The 26,196-nt window shown below is 38.6% G+C and overlaps 1 protein-coding gene across 1 annotated transcript in view; it reads right to left on the bottom strand.

Annotated features, from left to right (window-relative positions):
• VEGFC (vascular endothelial growth factor C) overlaps nt 1–26,196 on the bottom strand; it is an 83,057-nt gene that overhangs the window by 19,987 nt on the left and 36,874 nt on the right. Inside the window, exons 2-3 of the mRNA XM_030016998.2 lie at nt 4,259–4,472; nt 2,071–2,261 (exon numbers count right to left, since the gene is read on the bottom strand). Of these exons, the coding sequence (XP_029872858.1) occupies nt 2,071–2,261; nt 4,259–4,472 (405 nt within the window). The remainder of the gene's footprint in view (nt 1–2,070; nt 2,262–4,258; nt 4,473–26,196) is intronic.

Genomic DNA, 26,196 nt, shown 5'->3' with positions numbered 1-26,196 from the left:
TAAGTACTTTTTCTGCAGGGTGAACAATATGAAGTTATCTTACGGAGTTTATGCACCAAAAGTAAAGCTACAAAAATGGTGACTTATGAAAAAACAGAAGATGCCTGGTTACTAACCATTTGTCCTCATTTCATTCAGGAAATAAAAGGAAAACAGTAGTGAAAATAGGTGTGTAGGGTACCTGAATTCCACAGAAGGGTCTTGAATCCAATACTTTTTTCTTCCTAATTCTCATCTGATATAGGGTAAGCTGTGGTCACATAACTTTAAAAAGATTTGAGATGATGATAGATGAAGAGATATAGCTATAGCTCTCTTCCTTTATTAAGGTTTTTTTTAAAACTGCATTCTGTCAAGGACCAGATAAAACTGGAAAGCAGAAGCAAGACAGAAAACTCAGAGATTAAATTGCTTGCTTTTACAGAATAGGTAAGAAAACAAAACAATGCTATTGCCTCTTTCTTCTGTCTGAGAAGTCCTTTAAAATTTTCCTTTTCAGAGTCTCTCAAATCTTTTAACTAATCCTATACCATCTTACCACCAATGACATCAAGAACTTAAAAAAGAAACTCAGTACTAAACATTTTCTACTAGGCAAAAAAACCCCCCAAACTTCACTCAATAGATATGAACAGAAAGATGAATAGAAAAGGATTATTTACCCCAAACTGACATGGTGCTGAAAGACCAGGAGATCTGTGCTAAATGGAACAACTCTCTGTCACTAGATCATCCTTTATTCCAGTAAGCTAAACTTTACAAATACAAGCCAAAAAAAAAAAAAAAAAGTCATATTTCTTGGTTTGTAACATGAAAATTATATTTGCATCTTTCAAGCAACTGGAATTAGGACAGCTGTTTGTGGGAATTACTATGGGCTTGAACAAAATCAGTGTTGTAGTTTTCCTTGTTTAAGCTATTTGAGTTACATGATTCCTGTGCTGTGTGGCTGTCTATCACTAGCTTAAATTTAGAATTGAAAATTCTTGGTAGAATATACCATTTCAGACACACAGATTTGGTGGGAAATGAGGACAGAAAATGTAGTAAAAAACAAATGAGTTGTTTTTTTTCTGTTTTCTTCATGTCCCCTTTTCCTAATACCCTCTCAAGAAGGCTCAGAGCACTCAGAAACTTCATGATAAAGGAATGACATTTCCATGGGCTACTATTTTATATTTGGCTATACAGTTGTGTATCTTCCTTATCAATATGTACTGCATTTTCAGCTAGATGAATCTAGTTGAAAAAGGAAGCAAGATTTATGCTAAAATTAGTTTTCTTCGAAGTATCAAAAAGATGAGGTAAAGAGCAAAAAAGGCCACAACCAACAAAAACCCTACCAAATACTGTAATAAAAGCAAAATACCCTAGCAGATATTTTGAAGTGTGACTATTTTTACATGATTTTTGAGGGAAATGTTGTAAGATAATCGTGATAACTGTAATAGCTACTTAAAATAGAATAATGCCTGCCTGCTTTCCCTTCAAAGGCAGCTCAGGCTCAATGCATAATCTCTGCACACTCCTGATCACTAGCCCTGAACTTGAAGAATCAAAACCACACATACACCTGAAGAAGATGCATTAAAATAAAATGAATAGGTACATTATACTAATATCTCTTAATACAGTAAATTTCAGTTCCTAAAAGGCTTTATTTGCAACATGTATCCTGTCTGCCCATGTTCTAAAACAGTATTCACTAATAAAATTACAGGATAGTTTTCCAGAGAGTGCTTGCCTCATACAGCAGGCAAATGGTAGATGCAAGAAAAAGCATAGAATTAAGTTTCATGGATAATCTCAAAACTGAGAACAGGACATCATAATTTACTATTTATTTTTCTGTCTTCCCCACCACCCCCTCCCCCCAAAAAAAGAATATATTTGAGGGAAAAGAGCGTTAACCACCTTCTTCCAGGCAGTAGTCTCTTCAGCTGTTTTTCCTATGTATTCTGGAACTGATTTTTTTCCTTCCTCATAGTAGCAATAAAAAGGTTTAAAATATGCATGATCACAAATGGATTTGCAAGGAGCACTTTGACTGTAATAAGAGTGAGAACTTACTGTCTTGCTGATGTAATTTGTGCTGATATTCATACACTGGAGTCCTTCACTGTTGCAGCAACCTCCACATCTGTAGATGGATACACATGGGGGTTTAAAGAAGGTGTTTGTAGTTGCTCCAAACTCTTTTCCCACATCCACACACACTTCACGTGGCATGCACTGAGTTTTTCTCCATTCAGTATCAATACCTGCCAAGTTACAGGGAATTTCATATGTTATAAAATAACTGTTTAAAAACAATACTCTCCTGCAGTAAATTAGTAGAGGTTTTTTTTAAGTTTAGAACCAGAATATGCATTGCTAGAGTCAACACCCTTTATTCGGTGTCATATACATCTCTCTGTGTTAACTTCTAGCTGATTTTATTTCTTCATAGAGATGTGACATATTGTCACGGAGCAGAAAAAAAGTCACAGCGTAGCTAAGAGGGAACCTAACAAGGTTGGGCAGATCTTATGACACAGAATCATAGAATTATAGAATGATTTGTGTTTAAAGTTCATCTAGTCCGATGCCCCTGCAATGAGCCGGGACATCTTCAACTAGATCAGGTTGCTCAGAGTTCCATCCAACCTGACCATGAGTGTTTCCAAGGATGGGGCATCTACCACCTCTCTGGACAACCTATTCCAGTGTTTCACCACCCTCATTGTAAAAAATGTCTTCCTTATATCTAGTCTAAATCTTTCCTTGTTTAGTTTAAAACCATTACCCCTTGTCCTATTGCAACAGGCCCTGCTAAAATGTTTGTCCCCATCTTTCTTATAGGCCCCCTTTAGGTACTGGAAGGCTGCTCTAAGGTCTCCCCGGAGCCGCCTTTTCTCCAGGCTGAACCACCCCAACTCTCTCAGCCTGTCTTCATAGGAGAGGTGCTCCCGCCCCCTGATCATCTTTGTGGCCCTCCTCCGGACTCAATTCAACAGATCCATGTCCTTCTGATGTTGGGGGCCCCAGAGCTTAACGCAGTACTCCAGGTGGGGTCTCATAAAGGTGGAATAGATGGGAAGAATCACCTCCCTCAACCTGCTGGCCAGCAGCTATAGCTGTACATGTCTTTCCTCCTATGTTTGAGGTTAGTCTCACCTTGAGTGAAGTCTGCCCATCTCTGCAAAGTAATTTTAACCAGTCCCACCCAGTACTTCACTTGTATACTATATACTAGAAACATTAAATTTGATGCCTACACACTTAACATGAAATTAGTTTGAATACGTTTACCTTGTTAACTACAAGAGTATAATTTAAAGCAAAAGGTTATTATTTAGCACTTATACACACCATATGATTTAATCTGAAAGGTGATATTTGTGCACAGATTATCCACGCAAATTTGGGCAAACATTTTACATTGTGTCATACAGCCTTTTACCAAATACAATCTTACACTAAACAGCCATAACACTTGCAGTTGTACAGGCTCCTTTAGTCTCTCTTGGTGCCAGTTTTTGGTAGGCTATTCAGCAAAAATGGAAATTTCAACTAATGCGTACCTTAAAGTCTCCATTAAGGTATATGATTTTCAATATCACATCAAAAAATACACCTCCTGCTATAAATACCTGTGTTTCTCTGCCTGCAAGCGCTTGCTTAAACTGTAAGCTAACCTATTTATATCCAGGCCATCTGAAACGCTAAGGGGTATTGACATACTGGTTTGAAAGCTGGTTTTTTCTGATTTGAGCGTAACATCATGACAACTGCCCTCTTGTAACAGGAAAAATCTACAAGTGGATTATTTGGCATCCTAAAGCAATAACACGTAAGAGAAGAAAGCATTACCAGCTGTGATGTAATCGCAGAAAATGAGCAGAAACAGTTCAATGAATCCAACTATTACTGCCCTCTCTGCTTTCTGCAAAATTGTTACAGCCTCTACAAAGCAGAATTCCTTATACCTGAAGAGAAACACTTAACTTCCTGCATCTACTGAGCTGAGAAAGAAGTCTATATCTTTCTTACAATAGACGTACCAAAAATACATCTGCGGAGCAATTTATTTCATTATGGAAGGTTGACACTCAAAGATTTTTATATTATAGACATGACATCAGATCAAACTGCTGAGGTTGGTTTACTGACAATGCTTAGCTTTTAAAATATTTTTGACACAAGCGAGAAGCCTTTGGATTTTAATTTTAATTTTAATTTATTGTGTGTTAGAACATATTTTGTGTCCTGTACTTACTTTTCAGGATCTCTGCATTATAGTGTGCTGCAGCAAATTTCAGGGAATCATCTGATCTTGTGTCAAAGCTGGAGTGTTCCCTGTTGTGTTGCCAACCTCCTTTCCTCAACTGACATTTGAACATTTTCCAGTATTCTGGGTAAAGTACTGTCATGAGTTCATCCACACTGGACACAGACCGCAACTGCTCTTCCAGGTCTTTGCTTGCATGAGCCTGTCAAAGTAACATGCAAGATTAATTACTTTCTCTATTACACAAGGTTTGCTGGAAACTAGCCTGAAAAACAACTCATACATTGTAAAATAAAGTTGTGCTCAAAGGGGTCCTCATTATAAAAACAGCTTTTGTCAGTCAGTGCCAACAGTACTATATTGACAAATATTGAAATGTTTTGCTTCTCCCACTAATTCTTTATCACACCTGTAGCTGAAAACATCTGTTTGAGAAAGGAGCTATAGAATTAAGCCTATACAAGTACAATTTGAAGAATTATTAAAAAAAAAAAAAAAAAAAGGCATTTTTATCCTGGAAAGTTTTTATGATAAAATTTTGAATACTTAAACCCCAAAACATTTACATGATGTTCATGTTATTTAATATCACATACTCTCAAAGTAACACCAAATTTTTGCCCATTTTCCCTTAGTCCAGGAAAATTGAAACACCCAGAAATGCAAAAACGGTTAAATCTGAAAAAAGAAGAAAATAATTCATGTTATTTTGTACCTTTTTAGGGGAAACGTTAATAAGCAAGCCCTGTTATAAAGCATTAATCCTTAAATCAGTATGAGTCGAGGACTTTGGTACTTTTAAGAGAATCTGAACTGCACACTCCATCACTGCTAAGAGTTTCAGTTGAAACCCTTTAGGACTCTAAGCACTACACTCCTTAACTTCTTGTTTCAAGAGTAGCCTCAAATCCTGTAATATCGCATTCTTATTTGCTGGCTTTTACACAAACTCATTGCAATTGCATTTTTCTGAAAGACTACGATTCAAATTTACATTCTAATTTCTCACTTATCTGAAAGATTCCTCTTTCCTCTTAGATGAAATGATATATTGCATCAAAGGACTCCTGTTATTCCCTGCCCACCCTCCTCATCCATGAACTGCTGACTTCCCAAAGGGAAGGGCAGTAAGGAGAAGGAAAAATATTGAAGAACCTTTAGCCACCTTCTCAGCCTACGTGGCCCTTAGATGGCAGTATGAGACACAAAATATAGAGGTACACTCTGTAAAAAGTGTCTAGCAACTCCCTGCAGACTCTAGAGTTTACTACAAAACTGTTGCTCTAGTCCAAGAAACACCAGGCTGTAACAGTGTAAAACCTGTGTCTAAAACCAGAAACGTGAAACTACAGAAATTGAAATTTGAGTTTCCTTATCAAACTCCACTACTAACAAAAAATAAATTCTTTCAATTCAGTGATTTTGAACATTACGCAAGTAAAACAACCAGTTCTGAACCAGCTCACCTCAAACAAAACTGCTCCTTGTCTCACAAACAACTAAAAGAGTACAAAATGGCACATGCTGTTGCATCCACTTCCTTATCAGCTATCAAATACAGGAGAAATGCCTCGGGGCAAGGCAGATTCACAGAACTCATCTCCTTCAGTACAGTTAAACACAGAAGCCGAAGCTAACACAGATTTCAAAGTCATTTTCTACGTCGAAGTGTTATGATGTTAAAAAAAATGTTTTCACTAAAGCCTCACTAAACCACAGTGTCATGACACACTACTTTTTCCTGGGAGATTTCAACAACCAAGCTATCAGTCTCAGAAACACACTCATTCAGGACTTCATCACTTCCCTTGCCTCCGTAGGAAGGGTCATCTCTTACCCAAGCCACCCAGCAAGCGGTATCTTGGGGCCTTGCCTTCAAATTTGTTGGCAACACGGGGCATCGCGCTCCCCACCACCCCTGCTCTCCTTGCAGGTTCCCAATCAGTAAGTCACAGACAAAAACCCAAGCTGAACAAACAACTAATTCAGCCACCGTCTGCTTGCTTTCATCTCTCCCGAGAGGTGAAAAGAGCAGGGTTTGAGTAGCCTCATCCCTGCCAGACTGTTTCCCAAGGGTGCTGCGGCACGTGCTCCTTGAGTATCAGGAAGCGGGTCGCTGCAGCAGCGCAGTGAACGCCAGCGTGGCAGATGCCTGTCTGCCACATGATGGGAATACGTACAGCGTGGCAGGTCTCGGCACGGAGGCGGCCGGCGCGTATATCCCATCACGAGGCTGGATGCCAGTCCATTGTGTAAAAGGCACAGAATGGAAACCGCGTTTAGGCATCCAGTAGGTGATCCTAGGAGGCCCAAGCAGATCGTGGGGGTGACGTGGAAAGGGAATCCAACCAAAGGTTCACCAACGTTTGATGAATCCCTTGAAAGCCTAGGCAGCCCACTGTAGACAAAATGTTGACTATTGCTATTTCAGATATTCAAGGTACAGGCCTAGATTGACAGAAAAGTAAGTACTGAAACTCAAAATTACTTAGTTGATAAGAAGCCAGGGTATGGAGCAGGAAAGATGTTATATTTGTTAGAAATACTGTGTGTTGATAAAATCCTCTTTCGTCAGGAAATCAAGTCACATCTTTCCAGCGGGACAGAAAATTTGATATACACGTATAAAATATGTATGAACAAAAGTCAAAACATGAAAAAATTAGTGGCTTAATAAAGTATTGTATCAAATTTAATACAGTATTGCTTTCAACTGCATTTATTCCTGGATATTCTATGGGCCAGAGTGGCATGTGTCTACTACATGAAGTGCTCACTTAATATGAACAAAAAGAAAACAACTTCTGGAGTGGATATATAGAATTACTTTTTTTAAAAAAATGAATCATCATTCTTGCATCTGAATTATTTTGTGCTTAGTTTAATAAAGCCATTTGCTTGTATGGATGGCTTCAATTCAAACTTACAAATATGCTGTGGAAAACCAGCTTGATCACTAGAGGGCCTTTGTTCTCTCCCCTCTTCCAATTTAGCAAGAAAGGGAGAAGGAAATCCATACATGTATACTAAATACAGTACACGCGGTGCCCAGTTAGGAAAAAAAAAAAAAGAATAGAAAAAATATGTTGATTTTTCAATATGTTTCCTATATTACCTTGACACAGATCAATGATTTCTTCCTGGTATATTCACTGTAAGTTGATGTATTTTTTAACTGCAGCAAATTATTCTCATCTGTGTCAAACTGTTTAAAGGAACACACACGTAAGGAGCTTGTGGAGTGATTTAATTTTGTACAAGAGTCAAACTTTATTGTTGACATGAACATCAAACGAAATCTTAAGTTCTGGTTGATTAGAAATTTTTGAGAGGAATGCAACTGCTTCTGTAAATATAATAGTTGTCTGGCAAAATTTTCTATTTTTGCTGTCTCGGTCCCTACGTTTTATTTTAAATTCTTTGCTTTTTCTTAATTGTGCACTGGATTTTAGTGTAGGACAGAAAAAAAAAATTAAAACCTCAAAATTGTTTTGCAGTGGAAATCCAGACTTCAACACCTATTTAGAATTTATGACAAGACACAAAGAAAGTGACAACAAAAATGTACTACCAATCAGAAGAGCTCTAATTTTTCATTAATCTTATGCAAGCCCAGATTAGTGAAGTTTAGAGAGATAGTTTGTAGATGCAATTACCGTCACCAAGCCAGTTATGCCCAAATGTAATCTTAAATTTAAAAAAAAAAAAATTGTTCTATTGGCTGAAAGTAATATAACGTTAACAAATATTGTGATAAGAGAAATTCTACAGCTTTTAGGACCAAAGCAAGCTTTCTGATAAATGTAAATGATCCATCGATTTTCATATAAACAGTTGCAGTGCACTCCACATGAAATCCTGGACCAACTGCTTAATGTTTTACTGTCAAGACATTCTGGGATCTATATTCTACACTGAGAAGGAAGCAGGAAATTGTGCCATCTGTGCCTGCAGAGGAAGGAGTTTCCTCTGTCCCATGTCTTCTATTTTCTTTGCTCAGTTAAAGGGTGGTTCTTCTTAAGCCAGTTAAGGGGTTGGAGTTTGTGCCTCTTTTTTTTTTTTTTTTTTTTTTTTTTTAAACACCACCACTCCCTTCAGAAGTGCTTATCTCTGTCCTTTGGTTGGCCATTCCACTGTTTTTCTCATTTTTACAGATTATCAATGTTGTCCTGCATGATCACTTAGAAATGCTAGAAGCTATATTCTGGAGAAAGATGTTGACTAAACCTTTGACTAGCCAATCTCTACAAGATTATAGATGATATTAAGCAAAACAACAACTTAAAAATACAAGAATGAATGGAGAATACAGTAAAGACAAGCTTGCTTCATTTCACTTCTTCCACACTATTTCCTGAGGAACAGGGGAAATGACAAATACACATATAAATAAAGCAGTAAAGCTTGATGACAAGTGCTCTCTCACTATTATTTATTTAACTTAGGAACATTTAATTCTATCAAAGTATGTTTTTCACAATGTGGCTTCCCATTACATGGTATGTCCAGTTTTTAATAAAATTATAGCTTGCAATGGCAGGGGCAGGATACCAAATAGTCTCTACATCCATTAACAAAATCAAATCCATAATAGACTTTCCACGCATTACATTATTTGTCTTTCACATGTCCCCAGTGTCTGCCTCTATTATTAATAACAAAGGTCAGAATACTTAATATTTGGCAGCATGCTTGACACATAATTGATGGTGTAATGTGCTATAACAGTACTTTACACATCTGCTCCGACTACAGTTGTCAGCTCATTTCATTTTCAAGGATTTTGTTGACAACTCTTAATAAGAAAATGCTGTCTATAACACTCCCTCCATTTTAATACGCTTATATTCTGCATTTATTGACTGACTGAAATGTATTAAAAAACAAGTAGTTAAATCCGAACATTGAAACAGCGTGCAAGCAAATGGAAATATTGCAAAAGAAAAGTATGTATAAACACTTCACTTGCATAATATTTTATTGCAATTTTCATGTATTTCAGTGCTAGTTTTTTGGAAGTTGATGACAGTAAAAAAAGAAAATATTCTAATTAAATATCTTAGCCATAGTTAAGAATTACATTCCACCTTTTTGTCCACCTCTACGATCATGCTAGATTAGCCCCGATTTTGATCTCACATGCACCAATTTGTCACTAATAAAATTGACTGACTGTCCGCAGTTGCAATCTTTTAAGTTACCATTCAATATAGTAACAAAAGAGTGCCTTACAGAATAATTTTTTATTACACGTTACTTTAAATAAGTAGTAAGACCACTGCAGTTAATTTGAACTAAATCAAAACATCACGAGAACAGCAGAGAGATTAGAATCGGTCTCTGTTCCAAAAAGCTTACAAAGCACATTAGACAAACATAAAAAGTAAGAATAAAAGTATAAAATAAATACCATGGTGTGAACTATATTATGCTTTAAGTGACCTTTATTCATCCTGGCATTTTAAATACCAATAATAAGACCAGGCAAAGAAAACAAATAAATGGCAGGGGCAAGGGGGGGAAGAATGTACAAAGCAGATAGGCAGGGAAAAATGAATGAGTTTGAGGAGAGATTTGAAAGAGAATTTGTTAAAAAGGAAGAAAAAGACATTGCCTATGAGGATAAGCTTAAGACTACAGAAGTTTCATTTCTATGTTATACATCACATTTTTTTCTTTTGACTGGAACAGTTTTGGAGAGGAAAAGCATAAACTGCTAGCAAAACATCCCAGGCTTATATAGTTTAATATTGCTCTCCTGTTTATGAGTACAAGTATTTAAGCTGAGGTAGGTAGTATAAAATTTCCATTTTAAGGGAAATTCAACTTTTATGCAAGTCAGCATCTTCCAGGTAATATTTTATTTATATATTCTTAGAAAATGCTGAAAAACATATCTAAGATTACAGGTTTGCACAAAGGCACTTATGTTAGGTCCTTCAGTGAAACATTTATCTGCTACTGAGGTTCTGAAACACGCTTCTTGGCTGGTGTTTATTCCTCAAGTACCTGCATTCCTGAATGGTTCTCAACCTTCCCTAATAAAATGCCAGTACTTTCATCCATTCAAAGGGAATTACTTCTGAAAATACCCTTTTTTGATCTGAGTCTGATTTCCCTGGGAAGCAGAGAGAGAGGGGAAAAAAATAATTCTAGCTGCTTTCTAGAGCAACTCCCTGCTTAGATGGGCAGTTTTCCCAGGTTTCTATGAGCCTGGGTGATTAAGACACTGCTGTAGGTAACATGGCATCTGATACAATTAGAGATGGTAATACCCCAGTGCCACGAGAGAAATCCATACAATCTAGACACGCATGCATGCGTGCATAGACATGGGAAAAGAAAAGGTGTCGAATACCATTCCTGACTATGATGGAAAGCAGTTTTGAGAAAGAGAGTTGGGAGCACCTTAGCCAGACCCTGAATATCTATGACCTTTTCTGAAGCAATTTCACAACTAGGTTACAGTAACAGAAAAGGTTTTGTTTTCATGCACTTCAGACCGATCTTTGAAATTTGCATTGTTCCACAGCAGTAGTCTTCAACTTGTGTTCATAAATCCCTGCAGACTATTTCTAAGAATACAGCAAGTCACAATTGCAAAATAAAATACAAAATTCAAGCCTGTTATCAATAGACTCAATTCACTATTCAGGAGCTCGCACTACATGAGCCCACAAATTAAAGGTCAAAGGCTGCACAGCAGTCATGGAAATTGGTGGGATAACCATTTGCTGTCTAAGTGCAGCTGCATCTGGATTGTTTAATTGATTCCCAGACTCAGACTGAAGCTTCCAGCTAGCATTACAAATAGATTGGGAATCAATAAGGATTTGGATTATTGCTGCCGAAAGGCTTACATCTGATTAAATCTTGGAGACATCAGGCAGCGCAATCTGTACCAGATGAGATTTGTGTATTATTTTCTTGGTCATCCGCAGCGACAGTGATCAGTGGTGACAAATGCAAGGATCACTGTGCATGACCAGAAGAAAGGGGAAACTATTTGTAAGTAAAAAACATTTGTAAAGCAAAAATAAAGGACAACATTGTGATGACTGCTGGGTTATCAAGGTGGCTAACAGACACAGCAATCCGCCAGAAAGGAGACAGCGAGCAGCATGAGAATGCCAGTGCCCTCTGCAACACAACCACTGCAGCTGACGATGCTCTGGTGCCAACTGCATGTGCCCTGACTACGAGGCATCTGGGTTAATGCCACATGGCAGTTCTGTAGAATTTGACATGTTATAAAAACAGTAAGTTCACTTCGAATACTTTTATGCAACTTTTAACTAACACTGAGGAAAGTGAAGCACGCAATTCTGAAAAGAAAACTTAAGTACTTAGAAATTGAACTCCAGCTAAAAATTCTAGTTGTAAGATCTTACTCTCTCACAAAAAGATAAAACTCCAGTTAAGCAATTTTTTTAATAGTTTGAATATTGCTGGTTTTTTAAAATACCCTGCAACCTTCTGTTTTCCCTCCAACAGTCAGACTCTCTCATTAAAATCAGTACACAAGAATAAACTACCAGGCCTTTATAAGAAGATTTTTTATTTTCAGTCTTTACTGACCTTTCTTTGGTATTATCATTACTTTTATTAGCAACTGCCATTAGCTTTGTCAGTAAAAGCAAACAAATACGGAGACAGTTCTTAACGAAAACTATTAACATTGTAACACCGCAATTACCTGTCATCACTTCAGCAGCTGTAACACAGCCAGTGAGAATTAAAAACTTTCTTAGTATCAAGTACAGACTTACTAGGTGGAAAGGTAAGGGACAACCCCTTCATTTTAATTTAAATCCCAGCCCATTCTGAGATACTGCTTGAGCACAGTATGTGTGCCATGCAAAGACATCCTAGACCCTAATTAGTTAGTGAGAAGTACGAGTTCTGGCCATGTATCAAGTGATGGGCTTCAAAAAGGCAGTAGGTACAGTTTTAATGTAATGTTTTCTATTCTACATGTCAATGGTACATATGAAAAGATTTCACTAAGAGCTGGAATAAGAAATTGCACATTCTTAAGAACATTTCTGAGTTATGCTGAACACATAGGCTACAGCATATGGTGCATTCTCACTGTGATGAGAGTATTTAGTTTTCAATTCAATGCTCTTGTTTACTCTTGAATTTTTAACAGCATGGCCACTCATAGGACAGAAGGATTACATGAACACGTCGCCTCTTATCATTGTTGTATAATTTCTCTCACTACTAAGTAACTTTCCTTTTCACCGAGTTTTTAAAATCACTATTTGAAGCCCTGAGCAAATGCAATTTGTTCTAAATATTTAGCAACAGGTCACACAAATTTCTTGAATTAACTACACTTTTGAAATGGTTCTTAAAATAAATAATTTCTCAGGCCATGAAACAAGATCAATTGAATTTCAAAGAAAAACTTGAACTTTATTCCTAAACAAATGTCTTAATCTAAAAGGACGTGATTTCTGTATTGTTAAACAAGCCTTGAAGAGTTTACAGATCTGTACAGAAATATTAATCAGAAGACCACCTACCTTGTCACATTGCCTATTTCAACAAATATTCCAGCTATAAACACAATACAATACTTAAAAGCTAAAGAATAATGAGCAAGTTATAACACAGCAATTCCAGTTGCAAAATCTTTGTTTTAAATTATTACAAACAAGTTTTATATATATGAAAATGGGAACACATAACGGCTCTTAAAACCTGTGTTTTTTATTAAATTTTAGAGTTTCCAAGTGTATGCCATTAAAATGATATTATTATCTGATTATTTTATTCACCATCATGTTTCTTCAGTTCATTTTACACAAGTCGTTAAAAAAAAGTCCATTTGGTACCTCAAAGCAACACGCCAGACTAATACATCACACAGCTAAGCCTGTGGTAACAAAGGTATTAAATTATGAGATTTCATTAACAAAATACCAGAAAAAGCTTTTATTTTTGTTGTCAAAGTATTACCCAAATATTTTATGTGAAGGTTCTTTGCTAATGGAGACAAAAGAAAGAGATCATCTGAATTTCATTAGCCTGAGGTAGCTATACAATGCAAAGGACCTGCTACCCACTGCCCACTTGTGCTCACCCTGATAATCTGGGTTTGAAATCTGTTCCATCCATTCTGTGTGGAATATTCTTTGGATCACCATTTGACATGTGTTACAGAGAAGTTATACAGAAACAAAAACACTTGTTTAGACATTGAGCCTATAATACTTTTTCCCTTGCCTTTTGATGCTGCAGGAAAAAATAGCCAGACAACAGAGAAAGCACTATCCAATCTTAATCCCAAAATTCCAAATGGATTAGAACAGTACAAAGAGAAGAAGATTTATTTTCAAGCCTTTAAGTACAACACTGCATTGAAAGCATTTTAAAAACAAAAGACAATAACAAAATCCTTCATCCCCACACAAAGCCATAGTATTCCATTAAGAGCAAATTATTTAAACCCAAGAAAATACAGTACTTTAACACACCAATATTTGAGAACTATGGAATAGCTTGGCATGGAAGAATACTATTTTATTCTTCCTACATTTGAATAGCCTGTACCAGCCGCACACTTTCAGGTACTGCAATCAGGAACTGAGGTATTCCTCTCCACAGAAAGGGTAAGATGATGTAAGGCATACCTTTGCTTCCGCTGATGGGCTAACTTCATTGCAAACCATAATATAAAAGATCAGTAGTTCCGTGGAACTGTCACATCCCTTCTGAACTATGGGGAGGAGAAAATAAAAAAGCAGGGGTTTTGATCACAAAAACAGAAGTCATGCTTGTGTATCACTGAAGGAGAAAGCTTATTGTACCATGTAAAACCTGACAGGTATTAAGAGATTTGTCAGCAAGGCATGAGAGATGGGGAAAGGCAAAAGAATCCTTGAGAGCGGCAAATCCAAGAACTAGATTGAGACTTGGTCACAATTCTCTTTCATGCAACCAAATCAGGAGAAATATATGTTGCCCATTATTTTTGGCTTAAATTATTCTGAATAGTGTATTGTACTGTAATGTTACTTAAAAGGGGTCAGGGAACATCAGCAGTATTAAACTAGATCCTAATTTATACTGACAGGACACACATTAATCCAATGCCGAACACCGTACGTTATCAGAAGACTTTTTGAAAAAGGCTTGACTGCAGAATGAAGTTTTTGCAAGAACAGATTTACAAAGTATGCCCTGAGCTATCAACTTCCACTGGATTGCAAGAATACATATAATCTCTGATGGAACGTATAATGTTGCATCTTGAAATCCATGATAGTTGCCATTAGTTGAAATTGTCCTGTACCACTTTGCTGAGTTGCCTGCATTCTTATCCAGGCCAGAAACTAATGAAAAAGAAAACGGATTTGTAGGGATTATGTATATTAAAAGGAGGCATACAGAGAGCAGAAGAAAGGGGACAGAGGCTCTAGTTATTCATAGTCTGTGGAAAGACGTAAGGAAGATGTTTAAAATTAAGCTAAGCATACGCATAAACCTTACTGTTACATTGAAATATTTTCTTGTGTTAAGCTTTTTATCTGCTCTTAGAAGTAAACAACTATTTCACGAAAAAAGGTTTTGTATCACTGCATTTTGTATTCACCTGGTCACAGAGACTTGAACGGAAGAACTTTTAAGTAAACAAACCCAAGTATCAGGTTTGTGATGTGAAAATGGGAGTGAGGGAAGGAAAAGATAAGGGAGTAAAAGTTGGTTAGTACCAGGACAGTGCAACCTAACACCCAGTCTCAGGCTCAGAGCACCCCGAGACTTTATTCTTCAGAAGCAAAGGTACACATCTCGAGATGACAGATCCTAATACAAAAGGAAGAAACAATTAAATCAAAGGGCTCTAGACTTCCTGAATAAAATAGATCCTATCATATTAGTCAGTTTCCTCAAAATAAAAGGTTCCAGAGTGTTTTGGAGATTTTAGCAGAACAAAGTGTCAAAGCAGGAGAATTTATGCAGAAGAGAAATTTAAAATTCTCTAGCACTACCAGCAACCCTTAAGGAAGAGCTTTTTCAAGCATATGAAACCACTTCCCAAAGTTCAATCTGCAGAGATTACTTATAATGATTTGCATATAAAACCACGATGGAGTTACGTGCACACAAAATTAATGTAATAGAAGGGTTCCTTTGACTTTTTTCCCCAGCAACTTACTGTGCGTACCATGAGGCACACACGTGTCTTTGCAGGATTGCAGGCCTGGAAATTGGAATTTTGGACACACACTTGTTAATACCAAGAGCCCATTGTAGTCACTGAGGTTACCATTTACAGTACCAAACCATGAAACAATTTCTGTCTGTTCTTGCACACGTTTCTAGCATTTCTTTTACTGAGAACCGCAATTTCCTCAACGCTTTGAGACAGCAGCTCTTTTCAAACAAAGTAGATTCAGACACAGGGAACACATGTCCCATTAAAGTAACTGACAGTGAGAACGACATTTCTGGTATGCTGAATTAAATCTTGTTTCAAAAGAAAGTGTTTTGTTTATTTTCAATTTTGTTTGAACTAGAATCACAAAAGAGGGAAAAAATGTAAATGAATGATATTTAAGAACATTTTGTTTCATACTGAAATAGTTTTAAAACAATCTGGATAACAATTATTAATGTAGCTTTATAAACATGTATGGCAGATGCTGTTATATATTTTTATTAATTTACCTGGAGGTTATTTCTGACATCCCACAGAATAATCTCCTTTACTGTCTCACATTTCTGAGAAGTCAGATAACTATCACCCTATATTATTAGGGACAAAACTAGAAGAGTATCTATTAAATTCCTGTTTTCCCCAAGAAGGAAAGGAACAGGGAATGCGAAATTTTGCTGTTCCAAAAGACTCCGATTTACAAGACTAGCCTTACTATGTCTCTCCGCAATTATTCACATCTGTCATTTGGATCAATTAATACTTTAACTGTGGCATAATTGTGGGTTGGGTTTTGTGTTGGTGTTTGGTTTAGGGTTTTTTGGGTTTTTTTTTGGTTTTTTTTGAGACATCATTAAAATTGACTGTGCCTTTAAACAAATGTGCCCAGATGCTATGGGTACAGCTAATCACAGGCACAAAGGCCCAGTCAAGGTCAGGCTGCAAGTTTGTCTCTAATTGCCCAGTTATACATTCCTTGGTCACCCAAATCTTCTACTGACTTCAATGGGATTTTTGTTTAGTGAGGATTACAGGATTTCGCCTCCTAGCTTAAGTATTGCATCTATACATCACTGTGTGTAGTATGTTTCGGTCCCTACGGTCACAGTATCTGTAGTCCTACTAGCCCTAAATATCATGTTGAGCTTTTTAAGTCTTTCACCCTCCCAAAGCCTTAAAACTCAGTTTTCCTTTTGTGACAGTTGACTTTCTTTTGCTTTTCTATGGTCAACATTACTGGACTTTGAAAATTAGTTACCTGGCAGCCAATGTTTCTCCCACTGCTGCTATATTTTTCATTTAAAACATATTAATTTGCTTTCAAAACCTATTGACCTAACTACCGTATTAGTCATTCTGCTAAAACACAAAGACAGTACTTTTCCTACCCCAAAGTCTTTCTCTGAAATTCTTGGTTACATTTCAGCTCCTTATTAAAGCAGTCTGGTGATTTTTAGATGATCTTACCGATGCCCATAATAGCTTTTGTTGACTTCTCTAAACATTTTTGCCTGTCACAGCATGTTTATATGATTAATTCTCAATTCCAATTTTTTTTAGAAGTTTACATCAGGTCGCCTGCAGTCCTTCCTTAATTTTCCCCACAACATATGTTCATAAAGTATTTTTTCATTATTATGCAAACACTCCCATCTAGACAAAGTGCATGCTATCAGTCTTTTATCAGACCAGCTGTACAACTCAAAGGCAGGGGTGTTTCTATGTTGTCCGTTCAGGCCTGCTGGTCTCTTCTTCGTCCAAACTGAACGCACGAGACACAGCTGACAAGACAGTTCACTCAAGGGCCTGCTTCTAACAGCGCAAACCCAAAACGCCACGAGTTTGTCTCCAGCATATCCCAGCTCGTCTGGCACTGCCGAAGCCCTTCTGCCACCTCCCAGAGCACGCAATGGGCACCTGCAGCATTACGCTCTGCAAACACCTTTCCAGGGGGCTCAAACACACCCTTTGACTATTTCAAACACAAAGTATACTCAAAAAGCAACAACAATAAAAATCCCTCTGAACTGAAGAACCCTCCATAACAACACAGAAAGTAATTATGCCTCAGAGGCGTAACATGGGAGCTGAGAGGACCCATATAAACTGCTGTGCCGAGTGTGTGTGGTCACCCTGCTCCGGGCAGCATCGACAAGGGTCAGACCCATACCCAAGCAGCCTGGGGGCTAGAGTTTGCTCTCTACTAGAGTCCACAAAGACCGCCTAGATACAGTCTTTGCTTCCTTAAGAAATACCACGTACATGAGATACATATGGCACAGCCATTTTCAAAATCTTGATTAACTCCTAATGCCTCTGAAAGTAATGCCTGGCATATGGACTCCCTGGAAAATGAAAACAGACCAATGAAATTAGAAGACAACACGTATAATTTACAACACAGTAACTCCCTGTGCAGGTTGTATCGCAGGGAAGCCAAGCAGGTTCAGGGTGCTACAGTTTAGCCTTCATTGATCCATATTAATTTTCTGTTGTGTTTCTCAAGGTATTTACCAGATAAATTTTTAGGAAACAGGCTTTTGCTCAACACTCCATCCCAGGCAAGGGCTTTGCGAAAATGTAGCTACCTCAAGCTCCCTAACTAGCTATATTCTAAGCTTTCTGCTGGATTAAACAGAAAAGTCTTAATGCTGAAAGACTTTATACATCATGGACAGCCTCTGCTACTGCAAGCATTTCAAGCAAAATACCAAAAATAATCCAACCAGAGCTGTCCAGGTAGAAAGCCAAGCACTTACTGGTCTTACCACAGGAAAACATTACTTGACTGTCTCACACTCTCTGAACTCCCTCACGCTTCTCATCCTATCTCTGGTCCATACTGTCTATATTAAAGTAGTATTCTCAGTGGTATCTTCTCCGCTGTTGTAGCAGAACATTTTGATATAAATGTAGAAAAATAAAAATAAAATCTGTGTTAGAGAAATACACAGGCTCCATAATGCATTGCCAAGAAGAAAATTAACTATTTGTTCTATCAGTTAGAAAGATGCACTGGTGAGCACTGAACATTTTGATTGTTATGTTAAACATCTAGATTTTAAAAGAAAATTTTTCTAATTCTTAAATGCTTTAAAAGAATTATGCCTGATAACTTCTCCTATAGACTTTGTTTCTACCCATGCCAGTGGTCTTCAGCTTATGCTGGTCTTTAGGCAACATCAAATGTTTCTGTTAGCCTCAGTTTTAACTATTCATTTCTAATTTGTGAGCAACACATTAACTGTGCACTACAGACTGAGAAGCTGTGAGTTAACAGACTGATTTTTGTCTTATGAGAGGCCAGTACTCTAACATGTTTTTATTAGCAAAGCCTCTTTTCTGTACAACTGTGAATTATAGCATTTTAAAAGAATAGAAAAAAATATCATATCCTATGTTTCTATGGTTAAACATGTAACTACAGTTATCTTCCATCCTCTGGTTTACATGCATTTCAGTGTAGTTTTATTGTCATTTAAACAAGATTTTTTGAGCAGTAGATGAAGGTTGAAGAATTGGTTACATGAGAATCAGAAGCATTAACTAAAGTGACACCCTGGGTAAAGTATATTCATTTAGTTAAAATGTCACCAGTTAGTAGCAAGCAACAGAAGATGTATAATCACTGCTTAAGTTTTGCAGTTTCTCCGGTATCACTATGTGAGTGATCAGAATACTATTTAATGGGGTCCACTTTCAAGGTTACGTTATGTTCCAATACAATGTGAAACAGTCAGTGCCAAACAAGGTACCGAAAGCACATGCTACTCAGGAGATTTTATCAGCTATTTACTTTAAAGGCAAAAGAGCACTTAACACCTACTGATAAATAAGGGATGCAAACTCACTGCCGAGTTTGGGACACTGCTACAAGGCTACAGTAGTCAACAGGCACTGTCAGCTCTGGACCACATGCAGAAACAGCAGTTAACTTCTGGAGGCTTAAGCACCAGCCTGACCATCGTACTCTTGTTGCCCTTGGCGTATACAGTAGCAGTAGAGTTCACAGTTAATTGCCAGATGATGTACAGATCAGTAGGTGCTTGCTGGCTTTGCATGGGAACTTCTAAGTCCCCTTCAGTCTTCAGTATCACGGTCACATCAGTCACATCAAATAAAGGAGGTTGGATAACAAGAACTGGCAGATTGATGCAGTTCAAAGGCTAGACTGCAGTAATTTAAATGAAAGATGTGTTATCTTACTATTCTGTCTGTAAGCAACATGGAGCACACACATGGAGGGTATGAATCAAAACTGGACAATCGGATTTTTGGAAGGCAACTAGCCCTGCCAAGTAAGTGCACATTTTTAAACTGAACTTAAAACTGTATCTTTCCTGTGAACTGAAATTCTTGTGTGGATTATTTTGACCTTCTTTCAGTAGAGCCTGCACTAAGCCATGGTAGTTTGTAGCCTGCAGACAGAACAGAAAAGACTTTCCCTCTGAAGTGTCCAGATACATCTTTCCATTCTCAGCCTTTTTCAGATTTTTAACAAATACTTGTCATTTAAGGACAGATCCCTGTTCTCTGCAACCATATGTGGTTGGCTTCCCGAGCTTAATTCCAACATTCCCTCGCAGCATTCCTTACATGAGATGCCTAAAACTCCTCATCAGTCTTTAAGACCAAAGGACACATGCATTAAAATCTCTCAGCACCGCCTGTCTATGCAACGATGCTATTTGCGTCTACCGATTCTGCGCACAGACAGACTCCAGTGCTGCCAAACTCAGCACCTTTCTTAGGGCTAAACACACTTGAAGGTAGTTTTGGAGAGCACATGGACATTCCTTATATGAGCAGCAACATTTCACGATACTCTCCATTTACAAAATTAATATTCAAACAGTAACTGCAGGGAATACATGGGAAAGGGAGACAGTTCCTACTGCTTTGCCCTGTGGCAATACAGAAGACCACACACACTAAAGCCCCGGTCTCAATTCTTTGAGATAGCCACATCAGTCACACATCACCTGCAGGCAGAATTATACCTATTTATTAATACGTCCAAACTTGAAGCAACAGAATTTCTGGGAAAAAAACAAACAAAAAGCACCCTGTGACTGACTATACCAATATTCCTGATAAAAGGCTTTACATCTGCTAATAAAAGTAAGGTAGAAGTTACCCTTGTTATCAAATCCTGAATCAGGAGGTATAGCATATTACAAAGATGTTGATTTGCTGGCATATTTAAAGTGATTGCCTCAGGATTTACACTTAATCTGTCTTCAGAAAGCATGAGCTATCCTAGGTAGAAATAGATGTCAGAGAGTATACACCCAGACAGAAAATATGGCACATTATTCTAAATAAATAGTTTGCTTACAATTTTTTTCAAAGGAATATTAAAGAGACAATGCAGTATAATCAAATCCAGCAATAGTATAAATGGCACAGATACATAGTTACTTATGTGCTCTTTCATAATTTCAGATTTATCACTGATATATTAGTCACATTTTCATGATTTCAGATACATTAGTGGGTCACATGGAAACATTTTTGATGTGTAAAGGACAGAGAATGTGTGGGAAGAGTTAGAGAAGTGGGAAATACAATTTTCATTAAAGACGTCCCCCAAATGTAGCTAAAATAGGTGAGTGTAGCCTAAAACCCGAAAATTGAGTAGCTATTGCTTATTTTTATTCATGTACCTGACTGCCTTACGAAAGGACATATTTTGCAAATACAAGAATGTATTTAGCTCCTCTGAAAAAAAAGTGGCACAAAGACATGGATTTAGAAGCCAAACTTTTATGACCTTGACAATGTTTGTAGCTTATACTAAAAGTCCAGATTCTGGGACTCATACAGTTACAAAAAAATCATGTCTTTAAAATATACCTAACATCTCCTGATAGTGGGCAACAGTTGTAAAAACCAAACCTTAAAGGAACAGAACCAGACAGAAAAATAGAAAATTAATCAAATTTTTGCGCCTTCTATTTTATACCTGACTCCCAATTTCTAGTTTTTTCAATACAGCAGTAATGCTCTAAGCATCCAGAATTCAATACTCCAAATGAAAGTCTAAAGAACAGATGCCCTTTAACACATAATAGCTGAACTGAATATTGAAAACCGCAATCTCTATAAGGGGAAATTTTTTTATTATGGTTTATTCTTTTAAAGAACAAGAGTTGGTAAAGTTTATTACAGGACTACATTCTTTCTCCTGATCATGTGTATGTTTATAAAAAGTGAACATACAGCATATAATGCAAGTTATTAATTATATTGAGTTAATTTCCTGCATTTGAAGAACAGGTGTTAAAAACAGATTGAGAAAGCTAATATCTGGAAAATTTCATCCCACAAACTTACTTTGTTTTGAAAGACAGGTGAACGTTACCACAGACACAGTTTAAACAGACAAATTATAATTTCTGAACAAATGAAAAAATAACACTGATTTACATTTCATTTCTAAAGAAATTACAAAAACTGGAGAAACCTCCCATTCTGACTCTTGCATTGTTTTTGAGTGTGTGTTATGGGACTCCTTTCGAGAAATCCCCCCTCCTACTTCTCCCCATCCTTCCCCTGGATCCTCAATTTTAACATCTATTTCTTTGGGATTTCATCTCCTTCCTTCAATAGCGACTCAAGAGTAGCGTTTCACCTTCTGATCTCCTCCCCCTAGATATCATCAGGTAAACCACAACTCCTATAACAATAGTGAAAGGATTAATGGCAGTAGAAAACCTGCTCCCAGTAAAACCCCCCCCCCCTCCCCCCCCCCCCCCCCACCCCCCCCCAACCCCCCCCCCCCCCCCCCCCCCCCCCCCCCCCCCCCCCCCCCACTTGGAAGCCTGTCCTGTTTGAACTTATGATCATTGTCTCTTGTTCTAAGCCTGTGCACCTCAGTGAAGAGCCTGGCTCTATCTTCTTAGTAACCTCAAGATTTGGAAGGTCACTATTAGGTCCAGTCCTCTCAGACTCTTCTCATAGGGCACACGTTCCAGCCCATCTCGGTGGCCCACTGCTAGACTCAGTCGAGTTTACTGACATCTTTCTTGTATTTTTTTTCTTTCTTCCTGAAAACCGAACACACTATTCCACATGTGGTTTAACAAGCATCAAATAGAGGAGGATAACCACTTTACTCAAGTTACTGCCCGTGCTCCTCTCGATAGAGCCCAGGATGCTGTCAGCCTGCATTGCTGGTAGGGCACAATACTGGCTCACGTTCAGCTTACCGTCTACCAGGATCCCCAAGTCCTTTTCTGCAGAGCTGCTCCCCAACCAGTCAGCCCCAGCCTCTATCACTGTAAGGAGCTCTTCCATCCTGGGTTAAAGACTTCGCATTTGCCTTTACTGAACTTCATCAGACTCCTGTCAGTCCATTTTTTCAGTGCACCTCAGCCCCTCTGAATGGCAACCCTGCCCTGAAGTCTCTCAGCCACGCTGCCTCTACACCTCCAGTCTGGTGTCATCCAAAAATCTTATGAGGGTGCGCTCTGTCTCACCACAATGTACCCTCTCCTCCTTCTGTTACTGACAAAGATATAAAACCGAACAGATCCCAGGAGAGGCCCCTGAGAAAAGGTACTTGTAACTGGTCTCCAGACAGAGTATGAACCATTAACTACACTCTAGAACCCAAGCTTCCAACCAACCAGACCATAAGATCCTAACTTGACTACAAGAATACTGTGGGAGACAGCATCAAAAGCCTTGCTGAAGTCAAGGTAGTTGAAATCCACCGCTTCTCTGCCCTCATCCACAGATCTAGTAATTTCATCATAGATGGTGGTGATCAGATCAGTCAAGCATGATTTACCCTTGGCATAACCATGCTGCCTCCAAGAGGATCCCATTTACCAGTTCCTTGAATAAACCAGTTTCCTCTATCAAAGGTCAGGCTCTGCTACTTGCCTTCCTCACTCCCCTCTGGATGCTGAGCTCCAATACTTCACGCTTGCTACAAGCCAAAGCTGCCATTGATTATTACCTCCTTAGCCAGTTCTTTATTTGTGAGGATAGTGTCACCCAGGCATATTGCATCTACATTAGAATCCCTTGGCAGTCTCCAGAAACCTCTTGGGTGGCTTATATGTGTTGCCCTTCCAGCAGGTGTCAGGGAGGCTAAAGTCTCCCCTATGAACAAGGGTGTCCGAGTTGCTTAAATATGACTTTGTCCTCTTCCTCATACTAACCAAATGATCTGTAACATATGCTCACCATAATGTCACCCATACTAGCCCCTCCTCTGATCCTAATCCACAAGCAACCCATCCACTCAAACTGCTTCTTCATGTAAAGGGAAACCCCCATCCCTTTGTTCCCTGCCTGTCTTTCTATATCCATCCATCACAGTTGTTCAGACAATGCCTTAGTGATGTGTCTGCATGCAGAGCTCTGCTTCCTCCTGATTGATTCCTAGGTTGTGTGCATCTCTGTGCAGGCAATTCTTCCCTGACAGTCTATAAACCAGAAGATTTATGTTTTGCTTCAGAGTTCTTCCTCAGATTTGACCATCTGCTGATAGTACTTTTCTGTCTGTCATCCAAATTTTGGATTCTTTTCTCCCAACAAATCTTTTCCTTCTCTCTAAAATCTGTTTCTATCCCTCTCCTTTCCAGTAAGGAAACATTAATTAAAAATGTGTACAGACAATCTGACAAAGTAGCAGTTTGCCTGTCAGCTATCACACTTTCAAATTAGCATTGCTACTTCTGGGAAAGCTGTACTGTGGTAAATTAAAATGATGAAAAGACTGTAGAAGTCTATACGTTAGCATGTCTGATCAGCATCATAGATGCAGGCAATGGAAGGAAAGACTACTAGCCAAACAAGGCTAAAATCTCTTCTAACACAGTGATTTTAAAGACTGGAACTGCAAACTGAAAACAGTATCTTGGATTGAGTGAACAGCCATATAGGTGCAGCTATCCTGCACTGGTACTCCAACTACCTCATTTAAAAGTTACCCTAGGGCTGTCTACAGATTGCAGTACTGAGATTGCCTAACTTCATTGTTTTGCATGGGATACACTCTGGACCAGGACACAGGCTCCCTAGCTGGGAGGTGCTGTTGACGCTCTTGACGGACAAGATGCCTTGCAGAGGGATCTAGATAGATTAGAGCATTGGGCAGTGATTAATGGGATGAAATTTAACAAGTCCAAATGCCAGATTCTGCACAAAAGGGGAGAGGAGTGGCTGGAGAACAGTCCTGCAGAAAGGGATCTGGGGGTGCTGTCGACAGCAGGCTCACTGTGAGTCAGCAGTGTGCCCTGGCAGCCAAGAGGGCAAACCCCATCCTGGGGGGCATCAAACACAGGATAACCAGCTGGTCAGGAGAGGTGATTATCCCACTGTGTTCAGTGTTGGTGCGGCCTCACCTTGAGTACTGTGTGTGGTTCTGAGCCCCACAATTCAAGAAGGATGTGAAGGTCTTTGAATGTTTCCAGAGGAGGGCAACAAAGCTGGTGAAAGTGCTGGAAGGCATGTCCTATGAGGAATGGCTGAGGACTTTGGGTTTGTCTGGTTTGGAGAAAAGGAGGCTGAGGGGCGACCTCATTGCTCTCTACAGCTTCCTGAGGAGGGGACGTGGAAAGGGAGGTGCTGATCTCTTCTCCCTGGGATTCAGGGGTAGGATGCGTGGGAATGGTTCAAAGCTGCACCAGGGGGGGTTTAGACTGGACGTTAGGAAGCATTTCTTTACCGAGAGGGTGGTCAAACACTGCAACAGGCTTCTGAGAGAGGTGCTCGATGCCCCAAGCCTGTCAGTGTTGAGAGGCATTTGGACGACGCCCTTAACAACATGCTTTAACCCCTTTGAAGCTGAACTGCATGCTGAAAAGCAAGTCTAAAACCATGTTACAAGGAAGAGGTTTGTCAGGAAAGGTGACTGTGCTGCACTGCCACAGAAAAGCAGAAAGGGCAGCTGCTTTAACTCTCAAAAAGAGGCACAGAATGGCTTGCAACACTTATGCTACCATAGTTCAGGGCTTAGATATAGAACACAAAGCAACAGAGCCCAAAACATGTCCTAAGCCAGAAAAATAAGCAGGGTCTCAGTTCTGCTGGAGATATTGCCCAGCAAGACAGAAACGCTGAGCAACAATGAGGATCACCAGCCTCACATCTTGAACTACAATTCTACTTCCTTTGCCAAGCCTGCAGAAGAGCTTTAGAGAATGACGAGAAGAGAGTCTCATTGCGGGCTACCATTTATCAGAAACATATGCTGTTTCTCTTCTAGCAAGTCAACTGACTGATGGTAACTTAATATTTGCTTAGTGAGTGGAGGTCACTAAAAACCCAAGATGTTATTGACCCCTACAGTTAGCTCAGAGAATCTCTGGGAGAGACACACATCTCAATGTGCTGAAAAAAACCCAGTATTGATGTTGACTACTGAATTGGAAAACATATCAAACAACTCCCATTGATAGGTTATTGCTATAATATTGTAAAAATTGCAGATCACTCATGGCTCCTCATAAACAAAATACTCTCAATCCAGATTTTCAGTTGTGAAGCCATTTTCATCCAGACTTAACACTGAGCACATCTTTTTCCAATTAGACCAAGGAGATAATCCTCAAGGTGAAAGCGATATACGCATCTGTAGGGCTGGAGTACAGATTAGCCGTTAGTTTAAATTTATTTTTGAAACAAAGCCATTATGAAACACAAACAAACTTTGTTGTACATGACCATATAACTGTTGAGTACAATTTCCTATATACATTACTTGGTTAGAGAAACTTTTTTTAGAAGCTAGATCATAGCACAG

This window comes from Aquila chrysaetos, chromosome 1, assembly GCF_900496995.4.
Source record: "Aquila chrysaetos chrysaetos chromosome 1, bAquChr1.4, whole genome shotgun sequence".
Classification (NCBI taxonomy): domain Eukaryota; kingdom Metazoa; phylum Chordata; class Aves; order Accipitriformes; family Accipitridae; genus Aquila; species Aquila chrysaetos.
The sequence above is the reverse complement of the archived record's forward strand: the minus strand, read 5'-3'. Positions and strand labels throughout refer to the sequence as shown.